The sequence below is a fragment of the Drosophila bipectinata genome, chromosome 3L (assembly GCF_030179905.1).
Source record: "Drosophila bipectinata strain 14024-0381.07 chromosome 3L, DbipHiC1v2, whole genome shotgun sequence".
In the NCBI taxonomy this organism is placed as follows: Eukaryota; Metazoa; Arthropoda; class Insecta; order Diptera; family Drosophilidae; genus Drosophila; species Drosophila bipectinata.
The window spans coordinates 22270278-22289671 of NC_091738.1; the positions used below are offsets into that span (position 1 = coordinate 22270278).

Below are 19394 nucleotides of genomic sequence, written 5' to 3' on the forward strand. Positions count from 1 at the left end.
AGGGGACGAGAAGCAGAGGAGCAGGAGCGCTCTCCCGGTGTCGTGTCATTTGTTCGTTTTCTTTATTAGTGTCATGTATTTTTATAGTTCAAAGGACATTTGAATGATTGAATGAACTGTTTGTCCTCCAGCCAGCCGCCCCACCACCCCACTGCCCGCTGCCCACAACCCTAGCCCATCGCCCATCGCCCCCTGCGGCCCCGTTTGTGGCATGCTTGACCGAAAACGAGTTGCGCGCATGATTTCATCCCTTGCAGCGAGAGGTCCCTTTTCGTGCGGTCAGCTCCCGCTCCTGCTCCTGCCTCTACCCGATGTCCTGGTCAGCGGTGGCGGCGACCGTCCCAGGCACGTTCCATCATGGCGGGCATGTTGTTGGTCTTCGACTATATCAAATAACGACTATTGACTACGCCTCTGTGGCGCTTCGCCCTGTCGTGACCCGGCTCACTCTCCGTATGCACGTGTAGGATTACTCGCCACCTCCTCCCACCCCGCCGGACCCCGTGAGGCGCTGATGATGATGTTGTTGTCGCCGGCGTCGCTAGCGCCATCATTGGCTTTGCCTGCTCCGACGCTGGCGCTGGCTCTGGCTCTGGCTCTGGCGATGACGAATGAAAATCAATATTTATTAGATTACTTTCGAAATTTTATACGAAAATAGAATTTTTATGACATTTTTTCCTCTGGTTGCGCCCCGGGCCACTCGGCCATGTGCTGGGGCGTGTTAAAGCGTTTGCAATAATCAATTTTCGGCGGGGACTCGAGTGCCAGAGGACGGCGGCTTTAAAGGGGACTGCACTCGGTTCGGGACTATGGAGTGGAGTATTTATGAATGGCTCTGCTCTCCCGCCATTAGCTATAATTGCAGTTTTCATTTCCCACCCACAGCCATAATCCTTAATTATCCTTTAGCCAATTCTGCTTCTCACTCAAAATTAAACTTTTCCGTGTTCTCCCTTGACTCTCTTTCAGGTAAGTTGCCATCATCCATTAATACCACCAGCCATCAAATTAGTAAGTACACAAAACGAGCTTCTAACACTTTTTATGTGCGTCTTTAACTCTGTTATCTGACTATCTCCCCTGCCCGGCCCTGTCCTCTGACCTCGCCAATATGTGTAGCTATGTATGTGTGTTTAGGAATATAAAGCAAATGCATTTTTGTGCCCTCAGTTGACCTCGTTTGGGGCTTGTTTTTATGGCCCGGGCGAAGCCCAGGCGATGATGCTACTCACGTGGCTCAAAACTAAAAGCTCCCCCGAGTGTCAGTGCCTCCGACCCCTCGGCCCGGCTTGTGCCAGTGCGGAACTCAGACCGCCCACCCCCGGGAGTCACTTAATTATGAAGCTGCACATGAAGTAAAACGTCATAAAGCGTCGAGTTGAGTCGGGCCGGGCCGGGCCGGGCTGGGATGAGTTGGATTGGGCCGGAACAGGTCTGGGTAGTTGTCTGCCAGGGCCTCTTACATATTCTTTTTCTGCGGGAGTGGGCTTGCCAACATTCTGCAGTTAATTTTCCGTTGCTAAATAAACTGTTTATGGCATTTATGCCAACAATTTTTGGCCGAGGCCAGAGTCGAGACTGAGGCAGACGCGGCGGGCAACAGGGGGGGAGCAAGAGGGCATCTGGAATCCCTGGATGAAGGATGAAGGATGGCGACGAGCCGTCAGAGCCGGCGTGTGTGAACGTGTGAGCGGAGCAAGTTCGGCATAACCGACACAGAGGAGCGTCCTGCTCTGTATCCTGCATCCTGTTGCCCGAATTATTCTCTTCATTATGAATTTTGCTCGGCTGTATGCCTGCCAAGGATTCTTTCGGGGAAAATTGTTGCTTGTTGCAAGAGGAATGTTGCAAAAATTAACTGGATTCGGATGTTTGGCTAAAAAGTTGGCATTTCCAAATACTACAAGCACTGGGGGACTGAGTTTTAATCAATCTAGTGTGGATTTTGGATTAAATATCCCCGAATAGGGGATGATATCACTCTCTTACCTCAAATCCCTGCTTGTATCAAGGCTGAGAGGGGGAGGACTCTGGCCCAAGGATGCTCGAGTGGGGGCGCAGCGACTGCGATGACTTTTGTGTGTTCACTGACCTCTCGCCTGTACCAGAGTGCACTCACACCGACATAATGAATATTTACATTCCGGGCCGCACACACCCGCGCAGCACTGGAAACTGGCACAAACACACACTTCCATCCGCTGACAATTTGGCAGTCACCGCAATCATAAAAATTTCCACTTCCAAGGAGGGGAGTACAGGCCCGTCAGCCAGTCGCCTCTGCGCCTCATTTAAATGCAAATTTTTGACGAGCGGTTTTAACGTTATACTCCTCCGCCTCCGCAGATGCCTCCGCAGACCGCCCCTGCGCTTGCGGTGAATGAAAACATTAAAATTAAAAAAGAAATGTAGTCTGCTTTTAGGCGGAACTGCCGGGTATGTTTGCGTTTGGGCGAGCTGTGGCCCGGCGCGGGGTGTCAGTGCTCGTGAGAATAATTCAAGGTGATAGCTTAATTGAAATATGCTTTTAGGCGCTTTGCCACTCCCCGCCCGGCCCACTTCGTCTCTCCCGGCCCAGATCCAAAGAGCCGGATCCGAAGAGAGTCGCCCGCTTTGCATACTTCACTTTGTTGTGTCTGGGTGCATATTTTATGGGGCTGCGGTCGACCGCAGGGACCCACAAAAAAGGAAGCGTCGAAAGTGGCAGGAATCTGAATCGGAATAAAAACTGAACCGAAGCTGCTTAATGTTATGCAAAGTGTTGGGGCCTGCGGCGGGCGGAAACCTATAGAAGCCGCCTCCACCGCCCACTCTTGAATGTGGCAGGTGGGGTGTGGGGTGTGGGCCGGCAGGCGGATCGTTCCGAGCCATCATCATTAATTGCTGGCCATTTCAGTTCTCATTGCGGCCCCAATTGACTTTTGGCGGATGTTCGAAAGTTGAATCGAATCGAAATTGTGAATTGTGTGAGGGGAGGCTGAGAGGGTGCGGCAGGCTGAGAGGGTGAGGGTGAGGCAATTGCTCCATAGATGCAAAGAATATGCTGCGGAAGACAATGACGATGGCTTGTAATATCGTAATCCTTTCTGGATCTGCCATAAACATTCATATGCATAAATTTGACATTTGCCTGCTCCATAAAAGTCTTCCTGGCCGCCGGGCCTCTTGGCTGGCAGTCTCCCAGGAGCCGGGGCGGCAAATTTATGCACATAATATCCACTTGACTCCTGGGCCGGAGCGCCCCCACCTCAGACCCGGAGATATGTCTCACCTTAAGCCAAATGAAAGGCGACGTTTGGAGCGGAATCCGAAGGAGCACAAATCTGGCCCGCAATTCACAAATTGCCGAGAAAACAAAGACAGCCGAGAAGGAATATTTATACATTTTATGCAATATGCCAGACCGCGTTTTATTAAGCAAATTACGATGAACGGCCGCCGAGGAGCGGGAGCTGGGCAGACCCTTGGCAAGTCCTACTTATGACCTTGGCAAACAGCCTAACGCCTCCGTCCTGAGCCATTTGGCAAACATATTCGAGGCTGCGGCACTCCACTCGCATTTGCCGCTCTTAACGCACATTTTCATATATAAATTATTAATTTGGCATGCCTACTCTTTGGGCTCTTTGGATCTGGGCTGGGGTGGCCCAGATCCAGGTCCCTCGGGCAACCCCCGAACAGCAGAACGGCAGAACGGCAAATGGGCCAGCGGAGGCAACCGCACGCCTAAGGATCAGTGGCGGGAAGGCAGGAGCAGGACGATGGGATGGCGGGTAAAATGCATTTTGTGCTCCATTAAATAATAAAAGCAAACGTGGCAGAGATAGCGTCTGACTCGGAGTTCCTTCCCTGTGTGTACACAATAAAAATCTCACACGAAGCGCATAAAAATAAAGGAGGAAATACCCCGAAAGTGGGGCTTGGGGCTCAGGAATCGTGGCTCGGGGCTCGGGACTCCTTCTCTCCACACGTCTTATCTAATGGCAGAGTCAAAGCCCCCATTGTGATTTTTAAGTTGGCAACCTTTATGGGGAGTACAGAGTGTTGTCTGGAAGTGTGGCGAGCAGAAAGTGCATAAATAAGTAAACAAATGCCTGTCGCTTAAGATTACATGGCAAATAAGCCGGCGGAGACGGGAGCTCCCGGCCAGGACAGCATTTGGATACGAAGGAACAGAAACCTCGCCGCTTAGTTACTTATTCATAGCCAGACCTGGGCGAAAAGTGTGTGTCTTGAGGGGGCATAAAAATCAGCATAAACAGCAATTGTTATGAGCTGCGAATGAAGCCTTGCCCCAGTGTCCTGTGTCCTGTGTCCTGTGGGCTCCTGGAATTAGGACAATTTAGGGCCTCCAATCACGCAAATCAATGTGGCCAAAGGATGCACAATATTTGCCGCCACAGTTGCGGTGTGGCAAGTATTGCATTCCCGAAATCACTGTGACAGCTGTCCTGGCTGTGCAATAAGCCCGGTATCATGCTTTTCCATTTTAATTTAGTTATTCCTGAAGCCAACGAGGGTTGGGACTCCGAGGGAACTGCTTGACACGCACGTGTCCTTGCCAATGACAAGGGAAATTTTACAACTTTCAAGTTTAATTTGTCAAAAGTAGCAATCAGCCGAGTGCCAGGACTCCGAAGCGGCTGAAGAGCTCTTTCGACTGAGCCGGGGGGTGGCTGGCTTCCTTCGGCCCTCCGAAGGGGTGGCTGGGCTCTCGGGCCAACCCTTCCGAGCTAATTGCTTGGAAGCTGTTAAATGAAAAAATTGAAACGTATAAAATGTGTATATTTTATATTAAACTGGCGATGAGCAGGATCTCTCCGAATGTCACTCCGTGCGCCCCAGTCCCCCGGCAGTTCCCAGCCATTCATTTATTCAGCCAGAACGTACACTGTTTTATGAGGTGTTAAGTGAGCTTAAATTAAAAGTGGGCGTGGGCGTGGGCAGGGGCGTGGGAGGAATGTGACGAAATGTTTGCATATTTATTCAAGTTATGGCAAAGGCGAGAATCAACCTTCTAGAGAGCACTTGTGAACTGGCATCGGAGGAGCCGGCGAGGGGTGGCCCTTGTTTAAAGAGGGTGGCGCGGGCAGACTTGACTTTTGTTTGTTTTCCGTTTGACATGAAGGGCCACATGTGCGTGTTGTAAATTTATATTTAATAAACTTTCGGCTCTCCAGGCTCGAGTGGGTATCAGAGGGAAAAGCGCCAGAGATTTCGAGTAACAGCTCAAAGGACAAAGGACAAGGACGAGCTCAGCCCGGAAGGTGAGAACGAGGCGGTATTAGAGAGATGAGTGATAGGACTTACAAAAAACAATGATATCTGGCAGTGGAGTAACAATTCTGGAACTCTTAAGCCTCTACTCTCATTGATGTGTCTGTGCTTTCTCTTATTTTCTTAATGATTTTTTAAAAGGCCCAGTCGAGCACAAACTAGCTCTTAATAATCATGTCCTAGGACGGCTGGCTTCAAAGTAACAACAGCGAATCGCTTATTAAAATAATAACAAGGAAAGCTTCAATCACGGGATGCAGTCAACCCTCTGGTCGAACTAACCCTGTTCCTCTCCAGAGTATGACCCGAGGGCGGCAGTAATTACAGAAAAATAAATCAACCCTATTTGGAGATTGTTTGCCTAGGACGAGAGCACTTCAAAAATGGATGATTGATAGAGGGGAGTTCTGATTCTCCATATATGTGCGAGTTTCAACTGAAAGTGTCAAGTTTCCATTCAGTTGTTCGGTTGATTTGCATAATATTCCAGCTGAAAAACTGGCTAGTTCCTTTCTCTGAAATCCTCAAGCGTTTTAAAGTCCTATTAAAGGAAAATGTAATAGTTGGCAACCATTCATATCTCTTCCTTGTTCTCGAAGGCCGTAGAAGTATCCTCTTGACAGAACACACGAAGGAAACCCATAGTGACCCAAGCCGGCCCGTGGGACTAGGCAGGACAGCCCGGGAACAGGACCAAATGAAATCTAAATTAATATAATTTTCGGGTCGGAACGCTTAGTCCCCCTCTCCGTACCATTCATTACTGGCCGCCCGGCCATATCGACAGAAATCAAGATCAAAGATGTGTTTGGAACTTTTGCTCGCAAGGAATTCGCCTGGCTGGGGTAGGGGCGGAGTCGAGCGGAGTCCTGGGGGGAATGGATGGTGTATTGGGACATGGCCAGGATCCAATTTTGCGCATATGAAGTTCGGGCAGAACGGCAAATAAAATAAATGGAAATGAATGACTGAGCAAATGAATAAATGAAAGAAATTTTTGCTTTGAAATTCAAATTTCAAAAGTTGTCATGACATTGTGTTTATGACATTTAGTTGCTACGGCCAGGACGGGATGACGACTTTCAGATATACTACTGTACTATAAAGGGAGAACTGCATTCGGGCTATACTTCCACTTCTAATATACGGTCAGAGCCGAGGGGAGTGAGACTGGGACGGGGACGGGGAGTGGGTGACGACTGCATGTCTAAAATTGAATATTTGCACGCCTTGAGCATTTCGGATTACAAAGAAATACTCCGTTCGGCACACACACTCGGGGGGCGTGGGCGTGTCCTGTTGTCATTTGCATGCGTCCTTGTATGCGCTTGTGTTATTTGCACTTCTCAAAGCCCTGCTAAGCGGTTTATTATTATTTTTTTCGTTTTCGTCTTTGCGTTGTGTTGTGTGCTGAGCACACAGCACTGCTCCTCGAAAATTAAATTTAAAGCGCAAGGACCTCGCCACAAATGTTGCCAAGCGAGAGGAGCGGAGGTCCTTTGTGGAGTATCGCTTTAAACACCCGACCCGACTCTCAGACTTTAATGTCCTTTGCCTTTAATACAAAGTATGAATTTGCACGATTCTATCAACTGATGTGCTCCGATATGATACATATTATGTATCTCACAGATACACTTGCGGGAGTGCTGCTCAGAAACGTACGCGATTGCGATTGCTATTTACAAAAACACGCTGCCGTATGCCGCACACGATTTTCCAATTGAACTCACACGTGTACACACAGAGCAGCGGATACACGGCTACACGGATGCGGAGCTGTGGAGATACACGGATACTCAGATACTCGGATGCACAGATACACAGCTACACAGCTACTGAGATACGGAGCCAGCCACACAGATAGGGCAACAAATTCTGTGTGTTGCCGGCAGAGGATAAATGCAGTGCCTGGCATTGATGCAGTCGTGCATTCAATAGCTGCGTCGTCACCTCGGCGGGGAGGCGGAGGTGAAGAGGGCGGGGCCGGGCCGGGCCGCTGTGGTAGGACTACTGACTGCCCGAAATCATTTCAAGTTAATAATAAATGGAGCATCATCATCAGACATCAAACCCGAAGAGCAAATATCGAGTATCCTTTTGGTCTGTTTGCGTTTGTGTTTGCGCCTGTGTTTGTGCCAGTGTTTGTGTTGGTGTTTGTCTGCCTCCCAGTCCTACAGCCTCCCAGGCTCCCAGGCTCCCAGGCTGCTTGTTTGCATTGCCATTGATTTATTTTTTGGCATGGGTTTTCAATTTGCTGCAGCCGTGGTGGATCGTGCCGCTCCGAGCAGCGGTTGCGACGCCTTTCTCCATGATGTGTAATGAGCTATCAGCTCCTGCGGCTCCTTGAGCGGCACGAATCAATTAAAATACATGGGCATTAGGCGGGGGCCCTCCTCCCAGGCCCGGCCTGACTTGGCAATATTTCAATCAATTTTTTCCAGCCTGTCCAAATGGAGATTTATGCTTATCATGCTTATGAGGAATTCACATTAGACCGAAAGTCAAGAGCCTGCCAACATGCCAACTCAATTGACAGTTGGCCAGGCTGGAGCTGGTGCTGGAGCTGGAGCTGGGTGCTGGGCAAGCTGTGGCGCATGGATAGTACATAAGGACCAATACATGCGAGCGCATATATACAATATATACTGTCATTCTGTTGACAGGCCACCTAGCCCGAGCCCCGTCCAGGACACACTCACAAATACACATGAGTGCGTGTTTGTTGCCCTTAACAGACATTTTCACAGTTGAGTGCGTTGTTTGGGCTCAGCTTCTGCCTCGTCCTGTCTCCGTCCTCGCTCCTAGCTCCCGCCCACACCCACTCATTCGCACATCTCGCCCCTTGGGCCCCCCGTCTTTGCGGGGCCTCACACAATATAATTTGTAAGTATTTCTAGCGCGCCTGTTGGTATGCAACAAATATTCTCCATGTTGCCGATTCTCCCCGGCGGGGAAGGGAGGGGGTCCTTTAACAAATACTTGCAGTTCTTGCCTTTGTAAAGTCCAAGCAATCAATTTAAGAGCCAGCAGCTGCGAAGATATTGCAAATTCCTTGGACTTCTCCGCTGGAAGTTCGAAGCTCGCCATCGGAGGAACTCATTACGCAATCCAGATCAATATCATTGGGACTGCATGACATAAGAAGGAGCCAAGTCGCCACTCGCCAGTCGGCTGGCTAATTAGCAATTTTTGGAAGGTACGTCCGCCCACTCCCGGGCTGGCCAAAGTATTGATTAGTTTGGGCCAGGACTTCCAGCCGGCTAATAAATTACCAGAACTAATGTTTGTCTGGCCCGGCACCGGCACCGGTCCGAAGTTTGCCTAATTAATGGCGAACCTTTCAAAGGGCTACACCTTGTTCCATATTTCTGGAGTCTTTCCAAAATAAATAAAGTATTTTGTGGCTTTTGGGGCAGGACCGGCTTGGCTTTGTGGGTCATTAGCATGTGCTAAAACGGCGTGAAATGTGCGGCGGATGTTCGAGCTCGGGAGAGCCCACGCAGGACATGCTCGCCCTGAAGTCCTTCTTTCCGATTCCGGTATAATAAATATGTCATATATTCGGGTACTTTCGCGTGCCACTGCCCTATCTTGCCTTCTCCTGCGCCTGCACGGCTGGCAGGGGGTGTGTTAAATTTTTCTAATTGTCCAAATTTTAGATAATTACACGCCATTAATTATTTACATAATAATAACGTTCCCCGTCCTTACTCCGCTGAGGAGGGTTTTACAATTTTGTGGCTGACTTGGCTGTGGGCGTGGCACTCTCGCACATACCTCTGTACTTGTATATAGAGTCTATATAGTCCGGGAAGTATGTATGGTAGTCCGCGGTGGGGGCGTAAAATTAAATTTACATAATTTATGACTTGCTCAGCAATGTTCATGGGTGTTGTGTTGCATAATTTTAGGCATTTTTGTTTATTGCGGCGTAAAATTTGAATTATGATTCAGGAATAGCCCCCGTTCCGCTTTCGCCATCCGCCATCCGCTCTGGCCCCACCCTTGCCGTTCCTACTTCCGTGCAAGGGTTACATTCTGAGGTTATTAGTAATTTATTTGCATATTTTGTGGCTGGTGGGGCAGGGCTGGGGCGCCCGCCGCCTGACGGACAGGAGCAGGAACTCAAGTGTCATACGACAGTCAAGTGTCGTGTCTTGAGTGAAATACGCTTTGAGTTGGGTTGGGACACTGCCAAGGTGGCGTCCCGCTTTCATTGTCAAAGGAGCCGAAGGAGCTACCTACGGCTTTAAGATTTAATTTCCGTGTTTTTATGGCAAATATGGTTTTTATGTCGCTCCGGCCCAGATAGTATATGATCCAATAAGCCCCTCCCTGCCCGGGATCAAAACCAACTTTAATTGCCACTTGCTAATTGCCAACACCCACAAGGACCTGGACCTGGGCCCGGGAGAGACTGCCATATTTCATACATCAGAGATACACAGGGAATATAGATATTCCATTGAACGTGGCCAGGACCGAGCAGCGTAAAAAGCAGAAGAAGCAACCACTGATTAGTATCCGAAGGCGGAGGGAGGACGAGATAGTGCTGTGGTTGTTGGTTGGCTGGATGGTGCCTCCAGCACGAGCTCTATCTGTGGCTGAGGTAGTGAAAAACTTTTGATTAAGCTGCAGTTATGGCAGGTTGTTATGGCGGAGAGCTGGTACAAGCTTTTGTTTTGCTTGCCAGCTGGTTAGTTTGGCTTGCCTTTAGCCCAGCTTGATGTCGGGGCGCGCTCCTTCCCTTCCCCCGTGCTGCGCACACATGACAGATGCTTGCGGCAACATTGTCTACTTTTAGGTGCTCCACCAGCGCCAGTGACAAATTTTTCCATCAGGCGATCTGCTGTAAGTATCTGCTGCAGCACGGGCAACTTTTGCATGAAACTTTCATGCTTTTGGAGAAGTGAGCCAGCAGCAGCACCAGCAAACCCAGCTTTCAATAAGCAAACCCAGCTCTGGAGCCGAGTAACCCTGCAGCTAACCCCATAAAATATTACTTTTCTATCAACAAAAGTTGCCGGGCCACTCAATTCGAAACCATTTTCCAAACTATCATCATCGTCGAGTCGAGTGGAGAAAGCATCGTAAAAATCGCTCTTCATGTGCTCCGGAGCAGGGGCGGCCGGGCCAAAGCTGGGTAACGAAGTGGAGTGCTGGAGCCTGCTGCCATAACAAAGCCATAAAACGTACTTTTAATTGCATTTTCGTTGTTCTGTTTTATATAGTTCGACCAGCGAATGCATAAAAACGGCAACACAGAGCCGGCAACGGCAAGTGGCCACTGGCCAGAGCGGAACAAAGCTGGCCGAGAGCCCGCCTGTTCTGGCCCGGTTCGATGCGTCGCATTCTAATTGCACGGGGGGAGGGCACTTATGGCTTGACTGGATCTCCGGATCTCTAGTGCCACCCTGCCCCGGCTCTAGTCCGAGTCCCGATTGCTGTCCTCTGCGATTTTCGCTTTGCTCACTTAGCGCTCGGGCATCATAAACTAACGGAGTTTATGGGTCCATGCACCCAGGACACTCTCCGCCACGTCCTAGATGCCATGAGACAGAGCACTTGGCCAAGTTGCCACTTTGGGGCATTGCATATGCGTAGGCGGCGACACTGCGGCTAGTGTCCCCCTCGCACTCCCGGAGGCAGAGATGTCCTCCCCCCGCCTCGTCATGCATGACTTGCTGGGGCGCTAAAATTTGCGGTTTAACGTTGCCACTGGCGCCAGTCGCCTCCCAGCAGCCGCTGAAACATCCCACCCAGGGCCGCCACCCCCTCCGCACTTTGTCATAAGCAATTGTGAGGGCTAATTGTGTCGAGGCAGGAATCTTTTGACTCCGCGAGGGACGGCCAGAACGAGAGCCAGATTTAATTAACATTTTGACTCCGAAAGGCTTCGGCTGCTGGCAGCATTTAAATTTTAAATTATGAGTGCTAATTACCCGGCCGAGAGATGCGTCGGGAGGAGCATGCCGGGAAGCCTTTTCGGCGCTAATAATCAGCCCAGACTTTTGTGCAGAGTCAGAGATACCTTAGAAGCCGAACTTGCTTTTCGGAGGAGTCCTGACGGCTCATAAATGGGCTGCTTTATTTACTGGGCTACCAGAGGCACCAGGACCAGGGCCAGGACCCCGGACATCGGTTGCATCGAAGGGCGGATCAATGTGCGTGCATGTCGGTCGGATGGTTGGTTTTGCAGACAGAAGCCATCGGATAGCGGTGGCAGCCAGCTGCAGGTCTCCCCCACTGATAAACCCTTCAGAAGCCAAGCAGTCTGTTTGGCAAGCCAGATGCCTGCATGGCTCTCGGCCGGGCCTTTGAGGATGTGGCTCTGTGGCTCCTAGCCCGACTTGAGCTGAAAACATTTTCCAATTTATTAAACCATGCCACATCAATCATTCATCAGCATCGGGAGCAGGTCCGGGCGCTCGTATGGGGACGTGTGGCTAAATGAACATTTTTCGCTTAAACATTGGTTTCAATTTTGCGGCGTCACGTTGATGTTGCCACCGTCCATCCCATCGCTCCATCCATCGCCTGGCCATCGCCATGCCTGTATATAAAATCAACAAGGCTCCAGTTCATCGACCACTTAATTTATCCTGCTGAGCTTTGAGTGAAGCAAAAACGCATTTGGGTGTTGTCTGGCCAGGAGCGATGGGGCAGCAGGGAGCAGGGAGCAGGGACCAGGGACCAGGGAGCAGGGCAGGAATGCCTTTGGTCAGACAGAGAAATGCACTTAATTGCCGTTAGCTGTTGCCTGTTACCCGTTACTAGTTACCCGTTACCAGTTAGTCGTTAGCCACTAGCCAGGCCGCTGGTTTAGGGCTCCCGGCTGCAGTTGCAAAAAATATCAGCCAAACAAAGTGCATTTAGGCCTCCCCCGGCAGGGAGGCTCCTGCCAGCACTACTCATTATGCATTAATGTAAATACGGTAAATGTTGTCCAATCATTAACATAATTGAATTACAAACAAGCCGAACCGCCAGCAGAGCCCCGAATTTTCGACTCTGCGACTCTGCTCCATGCGCGTGCATAAATCCCAATTTTAATTACTTGTCTCTGACTAATGGATTGTTCCGAAAAAACACGCTCCGGCGGCGGGGAGGCCCTTCGACATTAAATATTTCATATCGCAGGACGCAAGGGTGGGGGGCCGCTTGGCCACCCAATCACGGTTATATAAAGCAATTTAATTTTGCAGTTAAAAGCTCCAATCGTTTTCAATTGCCGCAAACTAATGGCGGATTATAAAATATTCATGCGACAAGCGGCAGGTGGCAGGCGATGAGACGACGAACTTGCACGCGGGGCTAATGACAGGGCCAGGGCCCGGGGACTAGGCTCTTCCTGGCCCGCCTGATGAGCCAATCTAAGGCCAGGAAGCCCAGAGGCGTGCCCGATCCGCCCCCTTCCCAGGGAGACCCATGCGAGGCAATGTGTGCGTTCGTACGACTGTGTGGTGCAAATAAATTACACCTGCGAGGGGCAGGGGCAGCGGGGCTTGAAAGGACTCGTTCTTGTTGATTATTGATTTGCTCGGGTTTTTGCGGTTTTCATGGACTTGGTCACCTGGACCCTCGGACGCCTCGGTCACCTCGGACACCTCCGGATCTCAATTCGAACATTCGGTATAAAGCCCTCAATTAAGTTTTGTTTTAATGCATTTCATTTGAACGTCTTTTAATGGGATTTTTCGTGCTCTGGCACGGAATATTACTCATTTGCCATAAACCGAAAGGTGACCACAACACGTAGCCATTCGAGTCCCAGTCCCAGTCCTGCTTTCGGGCCCGATCCCACTGCGATGGTCGGATGAGCAGAGAGAGCGGGAAAGTGACTGGCCGTGGATGTGGAAGTGGATATGGATGTGGGAGGGAGTGTGCAGACCTGGTAGGAGGGTGGGGAACGTTAAGTGTTGGCTGGCCAGAATCGACATGGGTCGCTTGGGTGAGATTTAAGCTTTAATGATGCATGAAGCGGCACAGGATGTGGCTGCCCAGTCGTGGGTAAAAGGCAATGAGCGCAAATGTGCAGGAACGTGGGCAGTGGGCGGTGGGTGGGTAGCAGTCGAGGCAGAGGACCACAGGAGATGGGCTTGCATATTGAGTGGCATTTAAATGCTCGAAAATGCTTCGCTGGCCAAATGTGTTTTGGGAGGTGTTTATGAAGAGCTCCTCGGCCAACGACAAAAGTTGATTGAATTTGAGAGCGGCCTAGTCCGCCTAATGGCTAATACCCCTATCCTAGTCACCTCTTTGGCACTGTTACTAATTCAGATGTTTCTCCTCTTACTTGCAGATGAACCGTGCTTTACAGCTGAAGCCAGCGGAAAATGAAAGTCGCAGCGGTAAGTAGTCACCTGCCGGGGAATATTCCATTAGTACACCTAGCGGTTCGGACGCGGGCCTGCCAGAAAAACAATTTGCGAGTAACAAACCGTAAGAGGTCTCCATAGGTGACCCAAACAAATAATTACGAAAAACTTGACCCGCTTTCTTGCGAGTCCTTCTTCGGAAAGTTTTTGTGCAAAAGCACTCAACCGAAAAGTGCAGAGCCGGCAAAAGTTCGCCGTCCACCGTATGCCGCCCACCGCCGGGGTCCCTGCTATTTTCAACACCTACAACACACGTCAGCAGAAATTACGGGCGCACTTCGATAAACTGTCAAAACTGTCTGGAAAAATTTGACATTTCACAAAAAAGCGGAGCTCGGAAAAAGCTTAGGAAGGTGGAGACGGTAAAAACGGTAAAAGCGAGCACCAAAACAACGCCGAACTGTCAATGGCACATAAACAGGGAGCGAGGGTAGGATGGGCTCTGGATGCCCGGGCGAGGGCAGAATGTGGGACGGCCTTTCTGGGCAGAGCGCCATATTGTTTTTCCCAGACCCACTCTCCGGGTTGTCGTGTTTCACGCTTGTTTGTGACAGCCCATCGACCCTCGTGCCCCCACTCGTCCCGCACATCAGAAAAGAATGATAAAGATTTGCATAATTTACAGAGCACTACAAGTTTGTTTTTGGGTCAGCCCGGCCGGAGCTGTTGTTGCCTTGATAAACTTATTGACAGGCTCATTATGCAGCAGCTTCAAAGTAATTTCTATATTCCGCTAGCCGGGCGCCGCAGTAGGTGGCTCTTTGGCAGGGGGAGCCCCCAGCCATCGCCACACACTCCGGGCAGAGTCACTGCACCCTGCAATCTTTTAAGGCGTTTGGCAGCTGGCATTGCTTATCACTGCGCAGCAGAGGAGCGCACAGCTCCAAGTGTCCATTGCACAAATTGCAAGAGCACACAGACACACACCCAGCCGGAGTGCAGGAGGAGACGGAGCAGGGATCAGAAGGAGTCATTTCTCATAACAGTCGCCGACGTCGGGGGCTGTGGCTCTTTCTGTGGCAAAAACCTTGACAAAGTTGATGTGTCAAATCAGCAGCCAGCGAGCTGGGGCGAGCCAGCCCAGGACCTGCCACCAGGAATGGGGAGCTGCCATCGAATGACCTTTAAACTTTGGCAAAGGACATGAAAGCACTAATCGTTACGTTGCTCCCTTCATTCATTCATTCGTTCGTTCGCTCAGTCGTCCTTTGCTTCGATTTGGTGGCTCCTTTGGCTCTGTTTCAGTGCCAAGTCCCTGTTACTGCGAGTCTCTCGCTGGCTCGGCGGCAACAATTTAAACTTTTCTAATCCGCTGGGGATTGGAAACTTCAAGCAACTCGACTCAACTCAACTCAACTCGACTCAACTCTGGCAACTTGCTGGCAATCTGTCCGCACAATTGCGGACCTCGACTGCTCGACTACTCGACACTAGGGCTCGGACTTGGAGCTAGAGCAGGGCCACAGCCAGGACATAGTCATCAACGGCGCAATCAAGTCGACATTTTTGTTTGTTGCCTTGTTTGTGCGCCTTCTGACTCTGCCCCGTCCGAACGAGAAGACGAGAAGGAACAAATTTCTAAGAAATTAAAGCGCTAAACTTTTTCGGGCCGCTATCAGCAGAGCACTTGGCAACTCAGCGCCGGGTCCTGGCCGCCTCCATCCCAGCTCGGGCAGTCAGCTGTGACTTTTGACTTGGCCTGTTTGTGTGTGCGGAGGAACTCTTTGGCTTTGGCTTTGGCTCCGGGTTTGGCTCTTTGGTTTAGGCCGAAATGCAATTAAACAAGGACAAGTTTAATTGCTCGGTCTCGGCCGGTCGGGGCCAGGACCCTGCAGGCTGCTGCAAGTTCCACCCGCTGACATTTGCATTTTTCGGGCGCACAAAGAAATTTAATTTATTTAAACTCAAATCAGGCATGAAATGCGAGCGCGGCCCTCTCGGACAGCGGGGGAGGCATTTATTAGTGTTGACAAGTATAAGAAATAAGGACGATAAGGACGGATTCAGGCCCGGCTCACTTCATCACAGTCGTCCCAGTCCCAATCCCAATCCCAGTCCCAGTGCCAGCCATCCTCATCAGTTTCAACTGCCTGAGTGACGGCGATTCATTGTTGGAATATCTGCCCTTTGACCAGCCCCCGACCCAGTCCCAACCCGAGGCGAGTTCAACCCCAAAACCTACAAGGGCATCACGACAATTTGTGTCCTTTGTCTTCCGTCGTCGCCTTCGGTCTTGCATTATGTGTCGTCCGTCTCTGGGCAAGTTTTGTCGCATTTGCAATCTGCCGAGCCACATCTAAGTCTGATGACTTTCGTTTCATTGGCTCCAGTACCCCGCACCCTCCACAACACTTCCTCGGAATTTATCTTGATAAACCTGCCTGGCAACACACAAACACACTGACACATACTTCATCATTAACAAACTCATAAGGTTTTCTGGATCCCGTATCCTGGATGCCGGCTCCCCCTCCCGGAGTCCGCCCGACTTCTCGCCGGAGCGCGTAATTTATACTTGTCCGACACGTAATGATGTCACGTAAATTGCATACGCTTGCTTACGTTGACGTGTTACGTTAGACATTCCTCGGCTGCAGACGAGCGACTTAAAGTCAAATTAATATCACTCATACGACCCGGGCGCAAAAAGAATCTGTCCGAGTCCGGCGCTGGAACATAAATTGCGAAACTCCCGCGCTAGCTCGGGACTGGGCTCTGGGCGGATCTACCACACACAGATTTATGTTTCTAACTACGCATTAATTTCCTACCTTTATCCCCATCCCCCATCCCCAGCCCCCCCGTCACACGTCAGTAAATCAGTGGCTGCTCCGCCCGGAGGCGATTCCCGTCTCGCCTCATTCATCATACTTAAAAATATTCATTTCCTCCCGCGGTGGCCCGGCGGGGTGGTGGCGGGGGAACGATTGCGAAAGATTAAAAATCAACTCCATAAAAATTTCCCGCACATCTCGCCCGATGATAAATGACAGTCGAAAATTAACAGAACCCGTGTGGATGGGCAGGAGGGCTCGTCCCAGGCCTCGCCCCTGGAACGCACATGTGGGGAGCTCGTGGCGGAGAAAAGTTTCGGCAAGCTCATTATAGACAACGCCTCATCAAATTGAAAAGCAATGAGCTATGAAATAGAACTCCGCACTCCCCACTATATTCATTCCGTTCCGATTCCCTAATAAGCAGGCTGCGAAAGTTTCGGCCCGAAAAACTAATAATAATAATACCAATCGTTGTCCGCCCGCCCGCCTGCCGCTCCCCGGCAAAACTTTTCTCATTTCGCCGGCTGCCATTCACTCTCCTCCAAGTCCTTATGCCTGATTACGCATTTGAATTGTATTCCCGCTCCTGTTTGGCCGAGTTTGGCCTTTCGGGCCGTAAAGTCGGCCACACTTTCCCCACCTGCCAGGCTCTTATTAGCGTCAACATTTTTATGGCAGCTCTCACAATTTCATTAGCCGAATAAGGAGTGACAAATTCAGGCGAATTTGTAATTCACAGGACTTCCAATGATTATTGGTTTCGCTTTCTGTTCGAATGACGCGCCCTCGCCATCGCCCTCGCCCTCGCCTCGTCCTGCCAGGATGGCGGCTTCTTTATCTGCTCCACATGTGTGTTATCGTGGAGTGCAAATTAAATCGAAACGAGGCGAGGGTCGGGTGTTGGGCGGAGGGGATATGCGCCACTAAGCCCCAAATAACAAAGCCTCCGAGCCCAGACAAAAGGCATAAATAAAGCCAGCCAACGACGGTAGCATCTACGCCTAAAAGCAGACATCAATTTCTGCCTTTTTGCGTTTTTCTTTGCTCTGTTTCGGCCTTTGCTTCAGCTTCTGCTTCTGCGCTTCTTCGATCCAACTCCTGGGCCGGACGGGGAGCTCAATTCTTTAATCAGCTTAAATTCACACGTACCTACCGAAAGCGACGCACAGCTATTGATTGGAGGCTTACCCCGCCACCTCGGCCCGACCCGGCCCGGCCCGTCCCGGCTCTCCCCCGGCCCGAGTCCTGCCCCGGACTGTGGGCTTTTATCAAAGCCAGTTCAAAGGCTCGCATGTGTATTTAGGTTTTTATTGTTTTTGATCTTTTTCTGCGAGACGGAATAAAAATCGATTTTTTCAAGCACACGCACTTGCGGCTCGGCCGAGAAGGCCCGGAACGAGACTAAATCACCAGAATGGCTGCTGGCAGCATTCACAAGTTCAAATAAGCGATAATAAGTATTTATGGGCGAGGCAAACAGATTCCGTTTGCGGGCGTAGGGCGCAGAACAGCCTGCTAAATGCGTTTTAATGTTTTTTAAACTTTAGCCATTCACTCGCCCCTGCTACAGCCCCTGCTATCCTGGCCCTTAAATATTTAAGTATACTTTTAGGTGATTTCGACGGCTATACGGCTGTATAGTTTCCCATTCGGGGATCTGGGAAAAGTCCTTCCTCGGACTCGCCTTCGACAGTTTGGTCTCCGCATCATTTTTCTTCGTTGCTTGATTTTGCTTTTACGAGCGACTGAAGCCTGTCAATTGGCTGAATGCCTCGTAAAAATGCCAGCGGCCTCAGGCCTACGAGGACGAGGACTTCCTTCAAAGAAAACAAAACGAGGCCGAAAAGAAAACGATTTGTTATGTTTTCTGAGCGCAGCAGTGCCAGCAGGAAGCGGAAAAGCACACAGAGACTGAGACAAAATGGGCCGGCCGCCATTGCTCTTCCACCTCCTTCGCCGCCATCTTGCTCTCTGTTTTGCTTTAAGTTTGTTATTCTGTTGTTTTGTTTTCCTTGGCCGCCGCTTAGGTCGCCAAATGTCATCATTAGCGTTTCAATTGCCATTTTAGGCCGTGACACTCGCAGCATTTGCATAAAATGCCAACAGTCAAGTGTGTTGACGTTGACATTTCTGACGGAAGAAGGACCTTGGCGCTGCATCCCCCATGATCCTGGTGTACCCATATGACATGGCTCCCAAATAATGAGCCAGGATACGGCAGCTGCTAGACTCTCCTCCCTTTCGCGGGCAATCCAATTTATGTAGCATTCAGCTTATTGAATTGGGTTGAAGCGGCTTAACTCCGATTAAGCTCCGTGGCCAGTGTCCTCTTGGCCCACCGCCCTTGGCTTCCGGCTTTCGGCTTTCGGGTCAGCAAGGTGCTCCCCGCCAGAGCCAGGACACAAAAACATTTCTTTTCAGCCGATCTTATCGGGGCGGCAATTGTCTGACGCTTTTTGGACCGGGTCCTGGGCTGAGTCCTCGCTCCTGACGGGGTGTCTTCATTTCTGTTTCGGCCGAGTGCCGGTGATAAGCGACACGCAAACGCGACACTTTCGTGGGATGATGTGGGGGAGCCGGCCACAAGGTGCCACTGCGACCGCAATCAATAGACCCAAATGGGCGATGGCAAGGACCAGGGGAGGAGTGTGTGTAATACAAAAAGTAATTATTTCTTATGCAATATGGACGCCGGGGCCGGATAAGCATCTGGAACAGAATTTTATTGCCGCGAAGGGCGGGCGGCGGACTGCGGGAGGTGCATTGTTTTTAATTGTTTGTCGTAGCAGAGTTGCCAGGCTTCTTTTTGCAACACAGAAAATGTAATATAGATCGTAATCTTAATTGCATTTAGAGTGCCCCGCATTGTGGGTTAATAATCATAAATGCTACGGTAATAGTTACGGGCGTCGGGTCACCCGGGGCGTGGCCGAGCTGGCAGGTGCAGCAAACACTT

General features: G+C 50.5%; 1 protein-coding gene across 1 annotated transcript in view; it reads left to right on the plus strand.

Annotated features, from left to right (window-relative positions):
- bru3 (bruno 3) overlaps positions 1–19394 on the plus strand; it is a 125956-nt gene that overhangs the window by 14144 nt on the left and 92418 nt on the right. Inside the window, 1 exon segment of the mRNA XM_070279364.1 lies at positions 13586–13634. Within this exon segment, the coding sequence (XP_070135465.1) occupies positions 13586–13634 (49 nt within the window).